This window comes from Anolis carolinensis, chromosome 5, assembly GCF_035594765.1.
Source record: "Anolis carolinensis isolate JA03-04 chromosome 5, rAnoCar3.1.pri, whole genome shotgun sequence".
NCBI classification, from domain to species: Eukaryota; Metazoa; Chordata; class Lepidosauria; order Squamata; family Dactyloidae; genus Anolis; species Anolis carolinensis.
This window is the reverse complement of record NC_085845.1, coordinates 206,861,322-206,877,449: the sequence shown is the minus strand read 5'-3', so window position 1 is coordinate 206,877,449 and position 16,128 is coordinate 206,861,322. Positions and strand designations below refer to the sequence as shown.

The 16,128-nt window shown below is 58.7% G+C and overlaps 1 protein-coding gene across 8 annotated transcripts in view; it reads left to right on the top strand.

The window, feature by feature from the left end:
* sbf1 (SET binding factor 1) overlaps positions 1-16,004 on the top strand; it is a 34,478-nt gene extending 18,474 nt beyond the window's left edge. For 2 of the 8 annotated variants that reach the window (XM_062983469.1, XM_062983468.1), the window contains 27 exons: positions 493-642; positions 768-836; positions 1,451-1,609; positions 1,747-2,006; positions 2,161-2,333; positions 2,445-2,518; positions 2,746-2,941; positions 4,043-4,179; positions 4,326-4,501; positions 6,814-6,959; positions 7,093-7,303; positions 8,222-8,418; positions 8,569-8,709; positions 9,212-9,307; positions 9,576-9,653; positions 10,033-10,217; positions 10,329-10,505; positions 10,775-10,876; positions 10,971-11,156; positions 11,260-11,386; positions 12,243-12,373; positions 12,501-12,737; positions 13,678-13,794; positions 14,254-14,477; positions 14,631-14,718; positions 14,808-14,939; positions 15,032-16,004. In XM_062983469.1, the coding sequence (XP_062839539.1) occupies positions 493-642; positions 768-836; positions 1,451-1,609; positions 1,747-2,006; positions 2,161-2,333; positions 2,445-2,518; positions 2,746-2,941; positions 4,043-4,179; positions 4,326-4,501; positions 6,814-6,959; positions 7,093-7,303; positions 8,222-8,418; positions 8,569-8,709; positions 9,212-9,307; positions 9,576-9,653; positions 10,033-10,217; positions 10,329-10,505; positions 10,775-10,876; positions 10,971-11,156; positions 11,260-11,386; positions 12,243-12,373; positions 12,501-12,737; positions 13,678-13,794; positions 14,254-14,477; positions 14,631-14,718; positions 14,808-14,939; positions 15,032-15,130 (4,068 nt within the window). In that variant the 3' untranslated portion in view covers positions 15,131-16,004. The remainder of the gene's footprint in view (positions 1-492; positions 643-767; positions 837-1,450; positions 1,610-1,746; positions 2,007-2,160; positions 2,334-2,444; positions 2,519-2,745; positions 2,942-4,042; positions 4,180-4,325; positions 4,502-6,813; positions 6,960-7,092; positions 7,304-8,221; positions 8,419-8,568; positions 8,710-9,211; positions 9,308-9,575; positions 9,654-10,032; positions 10,218-10,328; positions 10,506-10,774; positions 10,877-10,970; positions 11,157-11,259; positions 11,387-12,242; positions 12,374-12,500; positions 12,738-13,677; positions 13,795-14,253; positions 14,478-14,630; positions 14,719-14,807; positions 14,940-15,031) is intronic. The other 6 variants (XM_062983471.1, XM_062983472.1, XM_062983470.1 and 3 more) reach the window with 3 other exon arrangements.
* Positions 16,005-16,128: the final 124 nt, after the last annotated feature.

Sequence of the window (16,128 nt, the reverse complement as noted above, 5' to 3'; positions counted from 1 at the left end):
TCTCCCGTGGCTTCCATAGGCAGGCAAGGCAGCACACCCCTCCTTTAATAACAATAATAATAATAACAACAACAACTATTACTCCTACTTTATTTTTATACCCCATCTCCATCTCCCCGTAGGGACTTGGGGTGGCTTACATGCGGGAGCAAGCCCAGAGCAACAACAGAGTTTACCAAACTAAAACACAGTTAAAAATACAACATATAACAATCTAATTAAACAATTAAAATCCACAGAGTATAAAAAGGTCATTAAAATGTATCAGAAACAAATTTCAACAACCAGTAACCAGGAATATGGTGGGCATGAATTAAAGAGAGCTGGGCATGGGCTTCTGCAAAGTGCCGAGTTCAGTCTAATGGCCAATTTGGGCTGGGCATTCATGGACAGGGGCCTAGCCTTTATCAAATGCACACTGGAACATTCAGGTTTTGAGGTCCGTACAGAAGAGAGACAGGTGGGTGCTAGCCTAATCCCTCCTCCTTGCAGCTCCTTCCGGCGGTGCTGCGGGCCATGAAGAGCCGGCTGGCCCGGCAGTGCCTGACGCAAGAGCTGAACCTCCACGTCCAGCAGAACAGGGCCGTCCTGGACCACTTGCAGTTTGACTTTGTGGTCCGGATGATGAACTGCTGCCTGCAGGTGCGTGCGTGGCCAGGGCTGGGGCTGAGGGAGGGGTGCTGGTTGTTCCAACGGCCAGTCCCCACCACCCCGACCCAGGGGCCATCCTCTGGCCCCTGACCTCTCCCCTCCTTTGCCCTTCCCAGGACTGCAGCGCCGCAGATGAACACGGAGTGGCAGCTGCCCTTCTGCCCTTGGTCACAGCATTTTGCCGAGTAAGTAGAGAACTGGAGAACAAGCCCTATGAGGAGTGGCTGAAAGAGCTGGGCATGTGTAGCCTGCAGAAGAGGAGGCTGAGAGAGAGGAGACACGATGAGGGCCATGGAGCAAGATGTGAAGGAGGAGGGGGAGTCATGGGGAGGAAAGAGGGAGCAGGCTTCTTTTCTGCTGCCGTGGAGGCTAGGACGCAATGGAGCAATGGCTTCAAACTGCACCTGAATTTGAGGAAGAACTTCCTGACTGTGAGGGAGAAAGCTGTCCAGCAGTGGATCTCGATCTCTCTCTCTCTCTCTCTCTCTCTCTCTCTCTCTCTCTCTCTCTCTCTGTGGGATTGTGGTGGAGGCTCCTTCTTTGGAGGCTTTCAAGCAGAGGCTGGCTGGCCATCTGTCAGGGGTGCTTTAAATGCAATTTTCCTGCTTCTTAGCAGAAATGAGGTGGACTGGATAGCCCACGAAGTCTAGGATTCTAGGGGGGGATATTAGGGGAGGGCCTCCTTTCGAGAGAGAACGAGGGCCAGGGAGGAAGGGGGGCTGTTCTGTGCCCAGAGCTGAGCCGGGGAGGCAGGCCCGTTCCCTCTCCGCTCAGGGTCCCTGCACCCTCTTGCCCTTAGAAACTCAGCCCCGGGATCACCCAGTTCGCCTACAGCTGTGTGCAGGAGCACCTGGTTTGGACCAACCTCCAGTTCTGGGAGGCCATGTTCTATGGCGATGTGCAGAACCACATCCGGGCCTTGTACCTGGAAGGCACGGAGGAGAACCACCTGGCGCAGGTAGGAAAAGGCTCCGTGTGCCCAGGGTGGTGATGGGGGTGAGGGTTGTGGTCAGGATGCCAGCTGCCCCACCTCCATCCTGGTGGTGGCCCTTCCTACTGTTATGGGTCTCTCTCTCCTTCTGTCGGGCCGGCCAGGCGGGTGAGGAGGGGTCTCAAGAGGACGGGTCCATCCTGGAGATCGCGGCCCTGCAGTGCCGCCTGTGGCCCACCATGAGCCCAGAGAAGCAGCGGGAGCTGATCCAGAAGGAGGAGAGCACCGTCTTCAGCCAGGCCATCCACTACGCCAACCGCATGAGCTACCTGCTCCTCCCGCTGGACACCAGCAAGAACCGCCTCCCCCGCAGCTCTGGCCTCGGGGACGCCGAGAGCGTCAGCAACAGCTTCATCACAAACAGGTAGTGCCCCCCCCCCCGCCCCCTCCCTGCCTGCCAGTGACTGGGCAGCACCAGCTCCTGCTGAGGCCACAGAGGGCTGTTCTGTGGGGAGATGGGGGGTTGGTTGCCCTTTGTGGACGGAGGCGCTCATGCCCGTGGCTTCCTTCTTGCCCAGCATTGCCGGGAGCGTTGCCGACAGCTACGACACGGAGAGTGGCTTTGAGGACGCCGAAACCTCTGATGTGGCCAACTATGTGGTCCGCTTCATTAACCGCTTTGTGGACAAGGTCTGCACGGAGAGTGGTGTCACCAATGAGCACCTGAAGGGCCTGCATGTCATGATCCCAGGTGGGTGAGGACAGAAGATGGCCGGGGGAGGGGGGGAGCAGCACGGGGGAGGAGCCTGGTAGGTGACGCCCCCTCCCTCCCTTGCTTCTTCCCTCCCTCCCTGTCCCTCAGACATTGTTCAGATGCACATTGAGACCCTGGACGCCGTGCACCGGGAGAGTAAGAGGCTGCCCCCGATACAGAAGGTGAGCGAGAGCCCTGCGCCCTTCCCCCAGTTCCCCCTTGATTTCCTCAGAGTGGGGCCCCCTTCCTTCTACCTGGAGCCACAGGTGCTGCTGCTGTAGCCCTCTTGGAGGAGCCAGCCAGACAGCCAGCCATGGGGTTGAGGGGGGAGGCAGAGAGGAGCCCCTGGATCTTCCCAGCGGGAGCAGCAAGATCAGCCGCCTCCCACCCACCCCTCTGCTCTTTGCAGCCAAAGCTCCTGCGGCCCAGCCTGCTGATGGGGGAGGAGAGCGTGATGGACGGCCTGCGCGTGTTCCTCATGCCGGACGGCCGGGAAGAGGGGGCCGGGGGCAGTGTCGGGGGGCCCCCTCTGCTCCCGGCCGAGGGCGCCGTCTTCCTCACCACGTACCGCATTGTCTTCAAAGGCACGCCCGTGGACCCCTTAGGTAGGAGGGAGCAGGGGAGGGGGCGAGGTCTGGGGCTCCATCCTCATCCTTGTTTTTCTTTCCATGTCAAAAATCTATTTGCTAATTGGAAGACAAAGTCAAAATTGTTTTGTCGAAAGCTTTCATGGCCAGAATCACTGGGTTGCTATGAATTTTCCGGGCTGTCTGGCTATGTTCCAGAAGTATTCTCTCCTGACGTTTCGCCCAAATCTGTGGCAGGCATCCTCAGAGGTTGTGGGGGGTGTTGTAAACAAGGCCAGTGGGGCTTATATGTCTGTGAAAGGTCTAGGGTGGGAGAAAGAACTCTGTCTGTTGGAGGCAAGTGTGAATGTTGCAATTGGCCAACTTGGTTAGCATTGAATAGCCTTGCAGCTTCAAAGCCTGGCTGCTTCCTGCCTGACCAATTGCAACATTCACACTTGCCTCCAACAGACAAGAGTTCTTTCTCTCTACCACCCTGGACATCATTCCACAGGGATATAAACCCCACTTGCCTAGTTTCCAACAGATCTCGCAACCTCTGAGGTTGCCTGCCATAGATGTGGGCGAAACGTCAGGAGAAAATGCTTCTGGAACATGGCCAGACAGCCCGGAAAACTCACAGCAACCCAATTCAAAATTGCTGTTTTCTCCACACATTTCAGCCACTTTATTCTACTCCGTACATGTGCTTTGAAGTCTTCCTGTAGGGAGGGTTTGAGCCCTGGTTTCACGTGCTGGCTCCCCAGACCTCCTGGCCAGAGGCTGCGTCCTGGCTCCCAGCAGAACCCCTGGGGCGGATGCAGAGGCCTCTCTGTCCACTGACTAGGAGGCGGGGGGGGGGGGGGCAACTCTGCCCTGTTTCAGGCCCCTGTTTCTGGGCCACTGGCTCTTCTCTTTGGTGGATGGGCAAGCGGGCAGGTGGGTGAGCACGTGAGAGTCCTGCCATGGAGCGAGGCCAGAGGGGGTTCCTTGAGAGCTCTCCTTTAGAAAGAGCTGGGGGCTCGGCACTACCTTGGCAATGTGGAGTCTGACCATGGGTGTCCCCTCCTTCCCTGCATCCCTCCCTCTCCCCCCCCCCCCCCGCTTCCCTTTCCTCCCTCCTCCTTCCTGCCTCCTCAGTGGGGGAGCAGGTGGTGGTCCGCTCCTTCCCCGTGGCTTCGCTGACCAAGGAGGAGAAGATCACTGCCCAGGCACCGGTGGACCAGTTCATCCCGGAGGGCTGTGCTCAGTTGCAGCTGCGCTCTTGTACCTTCCAGGTGAGGCTCTGTCTGGGGGTGTGTGTGTGTGTCGGGGGGGGGGGGGCAGCGCTGTCTGCCTGTTGCATTTGCCCTCCAGGCCAAGCCCGGGGGTTCTTGGGAGGCGCACCTGGCCCTCACGAGAAGCTGTCCTTCTCTCTTCACAGTTGCTGCGCATTGCTTTTGACGAGGAGGTGGCCTCTGAGAGCGTGGAGATCTTCAGGAAGCACCTCCAAAAGCTGCGCTACCCTCAGCACATTGCCGACACCTTCGCCTTCACGGTGGGCCAGTCGATCAAGCCAGCCCTGCAGCCCAAAGCCAAGGAGAAGAACCCCTCGCTCAGGTGCAGGCAGAGCCCGAGGCAGGACTGGGAGGGAGGGAGAGAAGGCCCACGGCTCCTCCCAGGGAGCAGGGCAGTGGGTCAGAGCCTGGCAGTTGCAGGCCGGCCTTGCAGCTGATGCCTGCTGAGAGGGGCTCTGCTTTGGGGAATGGATGGGCCTGGCCTGCCTTGCCTTGGCACTTGGCCTTGCCTTGGCCTTGCCTGGCCTGCCTTGCCTGGCCTGCCTTGCCTTGGTGCATGAGCCCCTCCCTCCCTGCCACCCTTGACTGTGGCCTTTGTTTTGTGCCCAGCTCCCAGCCGGGGCCAGACAGGTTCCGGGGCCTGGCGGTGGGTGTCACTTCCCTGGGGCGCCTGAGCCTCTCCACCACGTAAGAGGGCCACTGGGCAGGGGCTGTGGCAGCAGCAGCGGTGGTGGCCCTGGGTCCCTGCTCTGGGCTGTGCTCTTCTGGGGCCCCTGCCTCCCTCCCTCCCTCCCTGCAGGCCCCTCCTTCCAAGTCGCTGTTGGGCAAGTGGGCGCATTAACAAAAGACCCTCCCCATTAACGGATAGCAAAGTAACTTATTAGCAGCAGCGTGACCCAGCACCAGTAGCCAAAAGTGATAAAAAGAACAAAAACACACTGATCAATGTGTTGTCGAAGGCTTTCATGGCTGCGATCACAGGGTTGTTGTATGTTTTCTGGGCTGTCTGGCCATGTTCTAGAAGTATTCTAGAAACTAAGCAAGGAAGGTTTATATATATCTGTGGCCTCCAACTGACAAAGAGTTCTTCTCTCACCCTGGACTTTCCACAGATACATATAAACCTTACTTTCCCCATACCTCACAACCTCTGAGGATGCCTGCCATAGATGTGGGTGAAACGTCAGGAGAGAATACTTAGAACATGGCCATACAGCCCAGAAAACACACAGCAACTCTGACCAATGTTATATCTTCTTTTGAAGGCTTTTGTTTTGAAGTAAAATAATATGGTTGTGCCATTTACAAAAACAAGGCTTCCACAACACAAATCAAATTCTTTATACTTCCTTCTTTGCTTCCACGCTGGGCTTCCTTCTCATGCAGGTAAACAGCTTCGCTCTCACAGAGCCTCCTCTCCCAACAAACTTACACAGTAGTTTAACACAGTAGCTTTACACACAGCAGCCTTCACACTGGAGCTTCACACACGAGGCCTTCAACCTGGGGCTTCTCACACTGAGGCCTCTCTTAGACCAAGGCCTATTTATTTATTTACAGTATTTATATTCCGCCCTTCTCACCCCGAAGGGGACTCAGGGCGGATCACATTATAACACACATAAGGCAAACATTCAATGCCCATAAACACATCAAACAGAGACAGAGAGAGACACGCAGAGGCAAGTTAACCTTCTTCTGAGGGGATGTTCGATTCTGGCCACAGGGGGGAGCAGCTGCTTCATCATCCACACTGACGGCACTTCCTCATACCAGGTCGTAAATTAGTTAATCTTGCCTCCCCACATTTTATAAGTGGTACCTTATCTCCTACTTGATAGATGCAACTATCTTTTGGGTTGCTAGGTCAGCAATGAGCAGGGGCTATTTTTTATTTTTAATTGACGGGTGCTCACCCCGCCACGGGCTGGCCTCGAACTCATGACCTCATGGTCAGAGTGATTTAAGGCAGCTGCTCAACAGCTGCGCCACAGCCCGGCCTACTAAGCTACAGGCACACCTGCTTACATAGAACTACAGCTTCTGCTGAGTCATTGTATCTATTTAACCCTTTTTGTAATTAAAAATACCTAGTCAACTTTTAATATTTCTGACAGCCACCTGCTGCTCTGAGCAGCCCGCCCTCTCTTTGCCTCCATTGCCTGCTGGTCCCTCCCTCTCGGAAGGAAGGAAGGAAGGAAGGAAGGGAGGGAGGGAAGGAAGGAAGGAAGGAAGGAAGGAAGGAAGGAAGGAAGGAAGGAAGGAAGGAAGGAAGCAAACCTTCTGGAGGCCCCTCCTGCTGGGGGGCCCTGTCTGTGAGCTGCAGGGATAGGGCTCCAGTTGTGGGCGCATTCCTGTCAGGACGGACCGCCTGGGCACCTCTCTCTTCTGCTGGCATGGGTGGTGGTGGCGATCTCTGCTGGTGTGTGCCTTGCTGCGCCCCTCGCTGTGCATGCAGACTCCTCATTGCCCAGGACCCGTTGGCCCCTGCCTTGCTCCGCATGGCCCAGGACCCCTTGGGACACTGCTTGGCTCCTCCCCTGGAGGACAGTCGGTGGGCCGGCCTCTCCTCACCCTCCCGATGCCTGGGGTCTCCCGTCTGGAGGCTGAGCCCTGCCTTCCCTCCACCTTTAGGACCATCTCCAAGAATCTGGTGAAGAACGCCAAGAGGACCATAGGGCGCCAGTACATCACGCGCAAGAAGTACACCCCTCCCCCCTGGGAGCACCGCGGGGGCAGCCAGCAGCCCTTTCCGGAGGACAACGAGGACGAGATCTCAGGTGGGCTTGCAGCACGTGGTCAGACGCTGGGGTGTCCCCTTGCCCTGAGCAGAGGCGTTGGCCAGCGGAGGGGAGGGCGGGCAGAGGAACCCCTCCCTCTTGGCCCAACACCCTTCTGCCCCCCCCCCCCCAGTGTCTGAAGAAGTGGACAGAAGCACCTTGACCCCTGCCACCTTGACCATCCGGCCCTCTGACAAGATGACCATGAGCAACTTGGTGGAGCGGGCCTGCTGCCGGGACTACCAGCGCCTGGGCCTGGGCACCCTGAGCAACAGCCTGACCCGCTCCAAGAACGAGCCCTTCCGCATCTCCACCGTCAACCGGATGTATGCCATCTGCCGGAGGTGAGCGGGGGGGGGGGGGGAGAGCATGGGAGTGGGCCCCTCCCCACGAGAGTTAATGCAGGAGGGGCCAGGCCAGGTCCGTCTTCCATCTGGCTCCACTCAGCAGCACATTATGGAATGTTAGCCACACTTTCGTTGCCCTCCAGCAGTGTTGAGACCTGCCTTGCATCTCCTTCACTGGTCACTTGGAGGGAGCGGTCAGTGGGGGCCCCATGGCAGGGCTTCTTGGGAGACAGTGGCTAAAAGCAACGGCCGCCCCATTTTGCTCCCATCTCGGCTTCTAAGGAGTGACATCACACCTGCCTGCCTGCCTGCCTGCCTGCCTGCCTGGTGTGCGCACCTGGGCTCCTCCGCACCGGCAGACAGGGCTTCCAGGTCAAAGGGCGTTTTGGCTGCTAGAAGTTAGGAGTTCAAACGCGTCATCTTCACGGTGGAGTCATGACAGCCATGGAAACATCAACTGGGAAGAGAGAGCGCCCAGCCCCCTTCCGCCAACTCCCCCTGGATGCCCAGGCAGGAGCACTGCCCCAAATCAATGAAATTATGGCCTTTGCTTATCACCTTTTCACTTGTTTTAAATCTGCCTATTCTCAGAGATTTTTTAAAAAACCATTGTATTTTGCCTGTTTTACACGTTGACTTTTATCTGCCTCTAAACCATGAGGGTATTTTAGAACATAATAGATACCTAATGGATATTGACATCTGCATTAACTTCATGCCATAAATGGACATTGCCAGCTATACCGTATCTCTGCTAAAAAGGATAATCTCCCCTTTTCTTACTTGATCAATTCCTTTAATCCCGGGGGGGGGGGGAACTCCCTTGCTGCCTCTGCGGGTCTTTGGGGGTCCGGGCCCCCTCAATGCAAGGCACTTCAGCCCCTCCTGCCCCCTCCCTCCCCTCTTTTGCCGCAGTTACCCGGGACTCCTGATCGTCCCGCAGACCATCCAAGACAACACCATCCAGCGGATCTCGCGCTGCTACCGACAGAACCGCTTTCCGGTTGTCTGCTGGAGGAACTCGCGCACCAAGGCGGCCCTGCTCCGCTCCGGCGGGCTCCACGGGAAGGGCGTCGCGGGGCTCTTCAAGTCCCCCAATACCCCTGCCCCAGGTACGGCCCTCCTCTGTCCCTTGGCCGCCCCTCCTTCTCCCCCTTGTTCCTTGGCACTCCTTACGTCCTCAGCCCCAGGTACGGCCCTCCCCTGTCTCCTGACCGCCTCTCCATTGGCCCCTTGACCCTAAGGACGTTCTCTCCTTTCAGGCCCCTCGCAGGCGGACTCCACCAGCCTGGAGCAAGAGAAGTACTTGCAGGCCGTCATCAATTCCATGCCCCACTATGTGGATGTGGGCGGCGGGCGGAATACCCTGAGTGGCTTCACTTCTGCCCACATGAGCAGCTCCGGTGAGGAGGGGGCTTCTCCGGGTGAAGCTGGAAGTGGAGTTTGGGGCAGGGGTGGCAGGGGACCTGGCAATTGCAGGATCTCTCTCTCCTGCAGGGGCTGCAAGGGGGGCCTGGATGCGACCATTGCCCAGGGAGTGGGGGGCACCCTGTGTGGCGGCCATTGCATCTGTTCTCCATCCCCACACAGTTCCCCTCAGCCACCGTTTAGCCCAATGCATCCTGCATTCTCATTTGTTGTTTGTCTGAGTCATTTGGTGCATCTGGAAGGAAAGCCCCCCCCCCCTCCCCGCTCCCTAAATATCACAGCCGGGAGTCCCCACTCGCTGCTCAAGGCCAGGCCTCAGGAAGGCCCTTCCCTCCACATCAAGAGGATTGCCCCCCCTCTGGGGCTCCCTTTTTCCTTCTGTGGGGCAGGGCAGGGGGAGGGTGAAGGGATGGAGGGGTGGGCTTACCGCCTTGAGGCTGGTCTGGAACGTCCGCTCGCCTTCTGTTGGTGCTACAGATTCCTCTGAGAAGCGGCAGCCCAAGCTGGGATCCCTTATGAAGCAGGTGATGGGAGGGAAGGACCCTGAAGGGCCCGGGCCAGTGAGCCGCGGAGGTGAGGAATGGCCCCTGTAGAGTAGCTGTCCTTCCTTGGCGCCTGATTGGGGAGGGCCCCCTGCTTCCTTGGGGGGGGGACCCTGCGGAGGGAGGGGGCAGGGACCCCAGGCACTCCTCACTGGTTGGCTGTTGTCCATTCATCCATCCATCCATCAGTTCATCTGTCCATCCATGCACTGCACTGACAGCCCCCTGGCGCTCTGTCCATCCCTCTGTCTGTACATCCCCCCCCCATGAAGCCGCTCTCCGCCTGTCCTCTCTCTCAGCCCTAGGTCACAGAGCCAGGGTCATTACCCTCTCCAGCCCCAAGAGCCTGGCTGTCAAGGGACGCCTGTCCCCCCGAGGTACTGCGGAGCTGGGGCACTAACCGGGGGGTGACACATGACGCTCACACCGCTAACTCACCCCTCTGGTGCCCCTCCCGCCAGGCCCGGGCCAGGGTCAGGGGCCGGCCCGACTAACCTGCCACTTGGGGCTAACCACCCTGCAGCAGCACCCGCACCCGCACCCGCATGCCCCTTGGCCCCTCAGGCAAGGCCGGCTGTCCTGGATGGAGGGCGCCTCTAGCTTCCAGCCGCAAGGAAGTGGGCCGTGACTCGGGCGGAACCGGGGGAAAGGAGGGCTGGCTGTTGTGGAAGGGAAGGAGCCCCCGAGGGCAGGAATCCCCCTCTCCCGGGGGCTCGTGCGCAGCCCCTCCCTCCCTGACGCCCGGTCCCTCGGCAGGCAAGTGGGGCAGCATCCGGGCCAGCGGACGCACCAGCAGCTACGCGCTCAACATGGAGGTCGGTTCCCGCTTGGCCGGGAAGGAGCTGCTTGGCGCGCCGCCCAACGGGTCCCCCTCCGAGGCCAGCTTCCTGCGCCAGCACCGGGCCTCGCTCTATATCATCGGAGACAAGTCCCAGCTCAGGGTACGACCCTTGGCCTCACAGGAGGAGGGGGCGGGGCGCCCCTTGGTCCGCTCTCTGTGGGCCGCTTGGGCTGCGTCTCTTTCTGGCCCCACAACGGTGTCCCCCTTTCAGGGAGTGAAGCCTGACCCTCTGCAGCACTGGGAGGTGGTGCCCATCGAGGTGTTTGAGGCCCGGCAAGTCAAGACCAGTTTCAAGAAGCTGATGAAGGCCTGCGTGCCGGGCAACCCTTCTGCGGAGCCCAGTGTGGCCTACCTGCGCTCTCTGGAGGAGTCTGAGTGGCTGACCCAGGTCCGTGGCCGGAAGGAAGTTCTGGCACCTGCCCTTTCGTCCCCTTTGGGTCTTCCCTGTTCTGAGGGCCAGAAGCCCAGCACTTTCTGTTTGCCGTTGGCCTCTTGTCTCCTCAGGGAAGGGTGGGTCGGTGGAGAAAGGACTCGTCTGAGATGCCCTTTCCTTTGGGAGCCTTGCCTCTTGACAAAGTGGCCCTGTGGCCCATGGGCAGTCCTTTCTGGGCGGGTGCCAAGTGCCGTGGCCTCAACCCCTCCCTCTCTCTCTGCCAGATCCATAAGATCCTTCAGATTTCTGTGCTGGTGGTGGAGCTGCTGGACACAGGCTCCTCTGTGCTGGTCAGCCTGGAGGACGGCTGGGACATCACCACGCAGGTAAGCAGCTCAGCTCCTCCCTGTGGAGTGTGGCCCAGGGACTGGTGCACGACGTGCTCCCTCCCTCCCTCCCTCCCTCCCTCCTCTCCCGCAGGTGGTCTCCCTGGTGCAGCTGCTGTCGGACCCCTACTACCGCACGCTGGAGGGCTTCCGGCTGCTGGTGGAGAAGGAGTGGCTGTCCTTCGGCCACCGCTTCAGCCATCGCGGGGCGCAGACGCTGGCTGGCCAGGGTGGGGGCTTCACGCCCATCTTCCTGCAGTTCCTGGATTGTGTCCATCAGGTGAGGGTCCGGCCAGAGCCCGGCTCCTGAGGGGAGGGGCGTGGGGGCGCACCAGCTCCAGTCTTCCTCTCTTGGTGACGGCTGCCTCTCTCCTGCTCTACAGATCCACTTGCAGTTCCCCATGGAGTTTGAGTTCAGCCAGTACTACCTTAAGTTTCTCAGCTACCATTCTGTCTCCAACCGCTTCCGCACCTTCCTGCTGGACTGTGACTACGAGCGCCTGGAGCTGGGTGAGGAGCAGAGCGTGGGGCAGGTGGGGGGGAGAGAGAAGGTCCCAAGGGAGCGGAGTGTGAGGCAGGTGGCGGGGGAAGAGAGAAGCTCCAAAGGGAGCGGAGCATGGGGCAGGTGGCGGGGGAAGAGAGAAGCTCCAAAGGGAGCCGAGTGTGGGGCAGGTGGCGGGGGAGAGAGAAGTGTCAGTGTGGGGTCAGGGTGCATGCTGGGTGGGTTTCTTCAAAACACCATCAATCATCTTCTCCAGCACCCTGATGAATTGGTTGCAATCGTCTGCCACACCAATTCCTCTGTTCAATGTCAGACTCAAAACACATCCATAGTCCGACGTCCAAACATTTATTTCAATATCTATAATACATATTTACAAAGCATAGCAAAAGCCATCGCTCTGAGCTGGCATTCTTCTATAGCCTCTTGCCACAGCAAGCACAGCTCAACACACTCAGATAAGAAAGCACATTCCTCAGTCCGAAGGAAGTTCCAACCTCCAAAGCCGGAAATCATGCCTGATAAGTCATAGCAGGCTGTCAGTCTAACTAGCCTGCTGTTAACTGTTTCATTACTGAAACACACACTCTAGCAAAACAGCAGAAACACTTGATTTACATTTCATACACATACAACCATAATCCAACAAGAAGGTCCAAAGGGAGCAGAGCGTGGGGCAGGCGGCGGGGGAGAGAGGAGGTCCAAAGGGAGCGGAGCGTGGGGCAGGCGGCGGGGGAAAGAGGAGGCCCAAAGGGAGCGGAGCGTGGGGCAGGCGGCGGGGGAAGAGAGAAGCTTGAGGTCCAAAGGAGGGACACCCCTGGCCTTGGCTGAGACCTTGTTGTGCGCTTCCTCCCATCCCGCCAGGCCTCCTTTACGAGGAGAAGGGCGAGGGGAAAGGGCCCCAGCCCTTCCGGTCAGTCTGGGAGTATGTGGAGCGGCTGAACAAGAAGACCCCGGCCTTCTTCAACTATATGTATGCCCCTGAAGACAGCGAGGTGAGCTCCCTCAGCCCCACCCCCCATACACACCCAAGGGTCAAGGTGAGGGCACAAGCTGCCTTCCTGCAAGGGAGGGGAGCCAGGGACCTTGCTTGACTGACAGCTGCCTCTCCTCCCTCCCCAGGTGCTGCGGCCGTACAGCAACCTCTCCAACCTGAAGGTCTGGGACTACTACACGCAGGAGACCCTGTCCGAGGGACCCTCCTACGACTGGGAGCTGGCGCAGGGCCGGCCGGAGCCTGTGGAGGACCCCGGGCCCCCGGACGCCGGAGCACCGGCCCCAAGCCGGCGCAGGATCGTCTGGCCCTGTTATGACAACCGCAGACGTGTGGAGCCAGATGCCATCTCGCGGCTGCTGGAGGTCTGCACGTTTCAGGGGAAAGAAGGAAGGGGAGAGGAGGGTGGGTGGCTTTGGTCGTGTGGAAGGCAGAAGTGTCAGACTGGTGATAGCAGATCACAGAAGCAAGCACGTATCCTGTTAAAGATATTTCAGCCCTTTAGTATAGTGTGACCCGGAACTCAAAAACACGAGTAGTTTGTGGCTTTAAGTGGAAAATAGTTCATTCACTTTGGTTCAACAATAATACAAAGCAAATCAGAATAATTGATCTCACCCCAGTGTAACAGTCTTCTTTTATGGCAGGGAACAAAAATAGTACAGAGTTCAGTTTCTGTCATCTTTGTTGTAAATAAGATGCCCTTGAGTTGTAGTTTAGAGAAGCAGTCTTTCTTGGGGTGTACCTTAGCTTCCGTTTCCAGCTTCCAAATACCACATGTCAGCTCCCAGCACCAAAACAGCCACCTACTGCTTTCAGCTCCGACAGGCTACCAACTCTAAACAGTCAAGCTAAGCAAACACAAAGCTTTGTTTTATGCCGTAAGCAGATAACGCATCCAACTAAGCCGTAACAGCTGCTTTACTGCTGTAATAAAATGGTTTAGATCCTTGCTATTACTTAGCTAAAATGCTCTATTAGACTGTTAGTAGTGACAAGAAGGACTCTGTGCTTGGCCTTTGGGTGTCTTCAGGATATAGAGCTTTCTGTGCTGCATTTTGATGTGGGGCAACATCACACTGGCCACGATGCCCAGGGAGGGCCTGACCAAACAAGGGAGGGGCCCAGAAGACCCCTCCCCTTTTGGCTTGACCCATGACTGCAGACAGCACAGAAACTCCCAGGAACCCTGCATATCCCTCCCCAACAGTCAGGCCTGGGCTCCAGAGAGGAGTTGCAGGCGGAGAATTTGGGCCAAAGGATCAAGCAAGGAGGGCCCTGACAGCAGCTGCTCTCCTCTTGCAGGAGCTGCAAAACCTGGAGATGGAGTTGGGCCAGGTGCCTGGGCGCTGGAAGGAGACCTGGGACAAGCTGAAGGCCTTTCAGCGAGCGGAGGCTCAAGAAGATGGCGGTGGTGGCAAAGTAAGGGGGCAAAGGGGGTCATGGGGGCAGGCCTTGGGCAGAGTGGCCTTGGGAATGTCCTGGCTGCCCAGCAAGGGTGCTTTCCCATATACATTCAGTATACTGGTTTGGATCCAAAGAGGCCCATCCAGCTCTGGACTACGGGATGGACCTGACTGGGCCCTGAGGTGCTGGCGAGGCGAGCAAAGAGGGTGGCTATCAGTGGCTGCCCTTGCACGCTGCATCTCCTCCCCCCATAAATAAATAAAGGACGTTAAGAAACCTCTGAACAGTTTTATCTAAAGTTTGAGATATTGTTGTTTTAATGTTTTATGTGGAAGTGTGCCCACAGTTTGCGTTTTGCTTTGTAAACCACCTTGGCTTCCGGGAAAGGAGGGGGTGGCAAGGCGGGCTGTGGCAGCGGAGCCCTCGGTGACGCGGCCCCTTCCCCCTCTTCCTCCTCCTCCTCTTCGGCCACAGGGGGTGTCCAGCGCCCTGCTCATGGCCTCCAGCGGCCTCTCCCACCAGCGGCGCTCGCTGGGCGCCTACCTGCAGGAGAGCGGTGTGGGCAGCTCCGCCATCAACCTCAGCCTGGACGGCGACGCCAGCAGCACCTCCACCCCGTCGAGCGGGAAGCCGGGTGGCCGCCGGAGCAACACCAGCACCCTCTACAGCCAGTTCCAGCCGGCAGAGAGCGAGAACCGGTGCGAGGAGAGGGAGGGGATGCCATTGGTGGTTGGGGGGGGGGGGGGAGGAGGTGGGGGTCTTCTTCCCAGCACCCCTGCCCTGGCCTGGCCTGGCCCCTCCTCAGTGAGCCCCTCTTCCCTCCCTCCCTCCTTCCCTCCCTCTCTCTGCAGGTCCTACGAAGGGATCCTCTACAAGAAGGGCGCCTTCATGAAGCCCTGGAAGCCCCGCTGGTTCGTGCTGGATAAAACGAAGCACCAGGTACGTGGAAGAGGGAGGAAAATGGGGAAGGGAGCCTGGCCCTGAGGGGGAGGGGCGCTGACCGGTGGGCCTGCTGCCTCTCCCTGCAGCTGCGCTACTACGACAGCCGTCTGGACACAGAGTGCAAAGGGGTCATTGACCTGGCTGAAGTGGAGTCCATCACCCCCGGCACCCCGACCATGGGAGCCCCCAAAATGGTGGACGAGAAGGCCTTCTTTGATGTAAGTTACCTCTTGCGGGAGAGGGAGGGGTATTGTGGGCAAAGGGGCGGCCTCAGACGAAGTTCTCCTCCCCCCCCCCCCCCCCCCGGCAGGTGAAGACCACCAAGCGTGTTTACAATTTCTGCGCCCAGGACGTGCTCCTGGCTCAGCAGTGGATCGACCGCATCCAGGGCTGCTTGTCCGACGCCTGAGGCAGGCTGCCCCCCGAAAGGCCGCTCTCCGGCGGCGCCTGCTGGGACAGGACGGGACAGGGCGCACGGGAGGAGGCTCCTAGGAGCGGCCCCAGGCGGCCGGCCTTCCTTCCTTCTCAGAGGAAGATGCGCTGCGCTCCTTGGAGCCAGGCCAGAGCCCAGGAGGGAGCCTCCCTTTGCCAGGCCTCCCTCCGGCCAAGGCCTCGGACGCTGCCCAGTGGACTTGGAGCGCTCTCTGCTGGCGTGTGAGGGGGGCAGCGATGGGGACCCTCCAGCACAGCGGGCGCCTGGGCCTCGGTCGCTTGAGGAGGAGGGCATGCAGGCCCCGGTGCTGCTTGACCCTTCCCTCTGGCCCTATGGCCACCGGGTGCTTCTGGGGCAGGTGTGTGTGTGGGGGGGGCATCCCTGGGGGGGGCTCTTGGAGGTGGGAGCTTGCCAGATCGCCCTTCCGGGTTCTTCCTCTGCTGCCAAGGTGACCAGGAAGTGACCCTTGCGGCCCCCTGCCACTGACCCAAGGCAAGGCACACCCACCCCTCCCCCCCAAGGGCCCCCTTCCTGGTTTTCAAGGCTTGAGTCGTGCTGGGTGCAGGCCCCGAGGGAGGGAGGGAGGGAGGGAGGCAGGCGTTGTACATAGGCGGGCGGCCGGAGCCCCGCCCCCTCCCTCCCCTTTTCTATTTGTACAATGATGGCTGTGGCTGGCTGGCTGGTGTGAATTGGAGGGTTTTGTAACTTCCTTGAGCAGTTGTAGATTATTGAAGTTTCTGTACATTGTGTCAAACTACAACAGAGTCCTTGTATTGTATTGTGCCTAGAGGAAAATTATATGAAGAGAAAAAGCTAATGGGATTTAATAAAAAACAGTGACTTATGTTTCCTGGGCTTGGTTGGCTCCCTGCTTCTCCGAAGGGCCAGGTCAGGCTTCCGGGTTGGACTGGAAGGGGCCGGCCCCCAGTCACTCATCGCCTGAAGCATCGCCTGATGTCCTTCATCAGACTCCC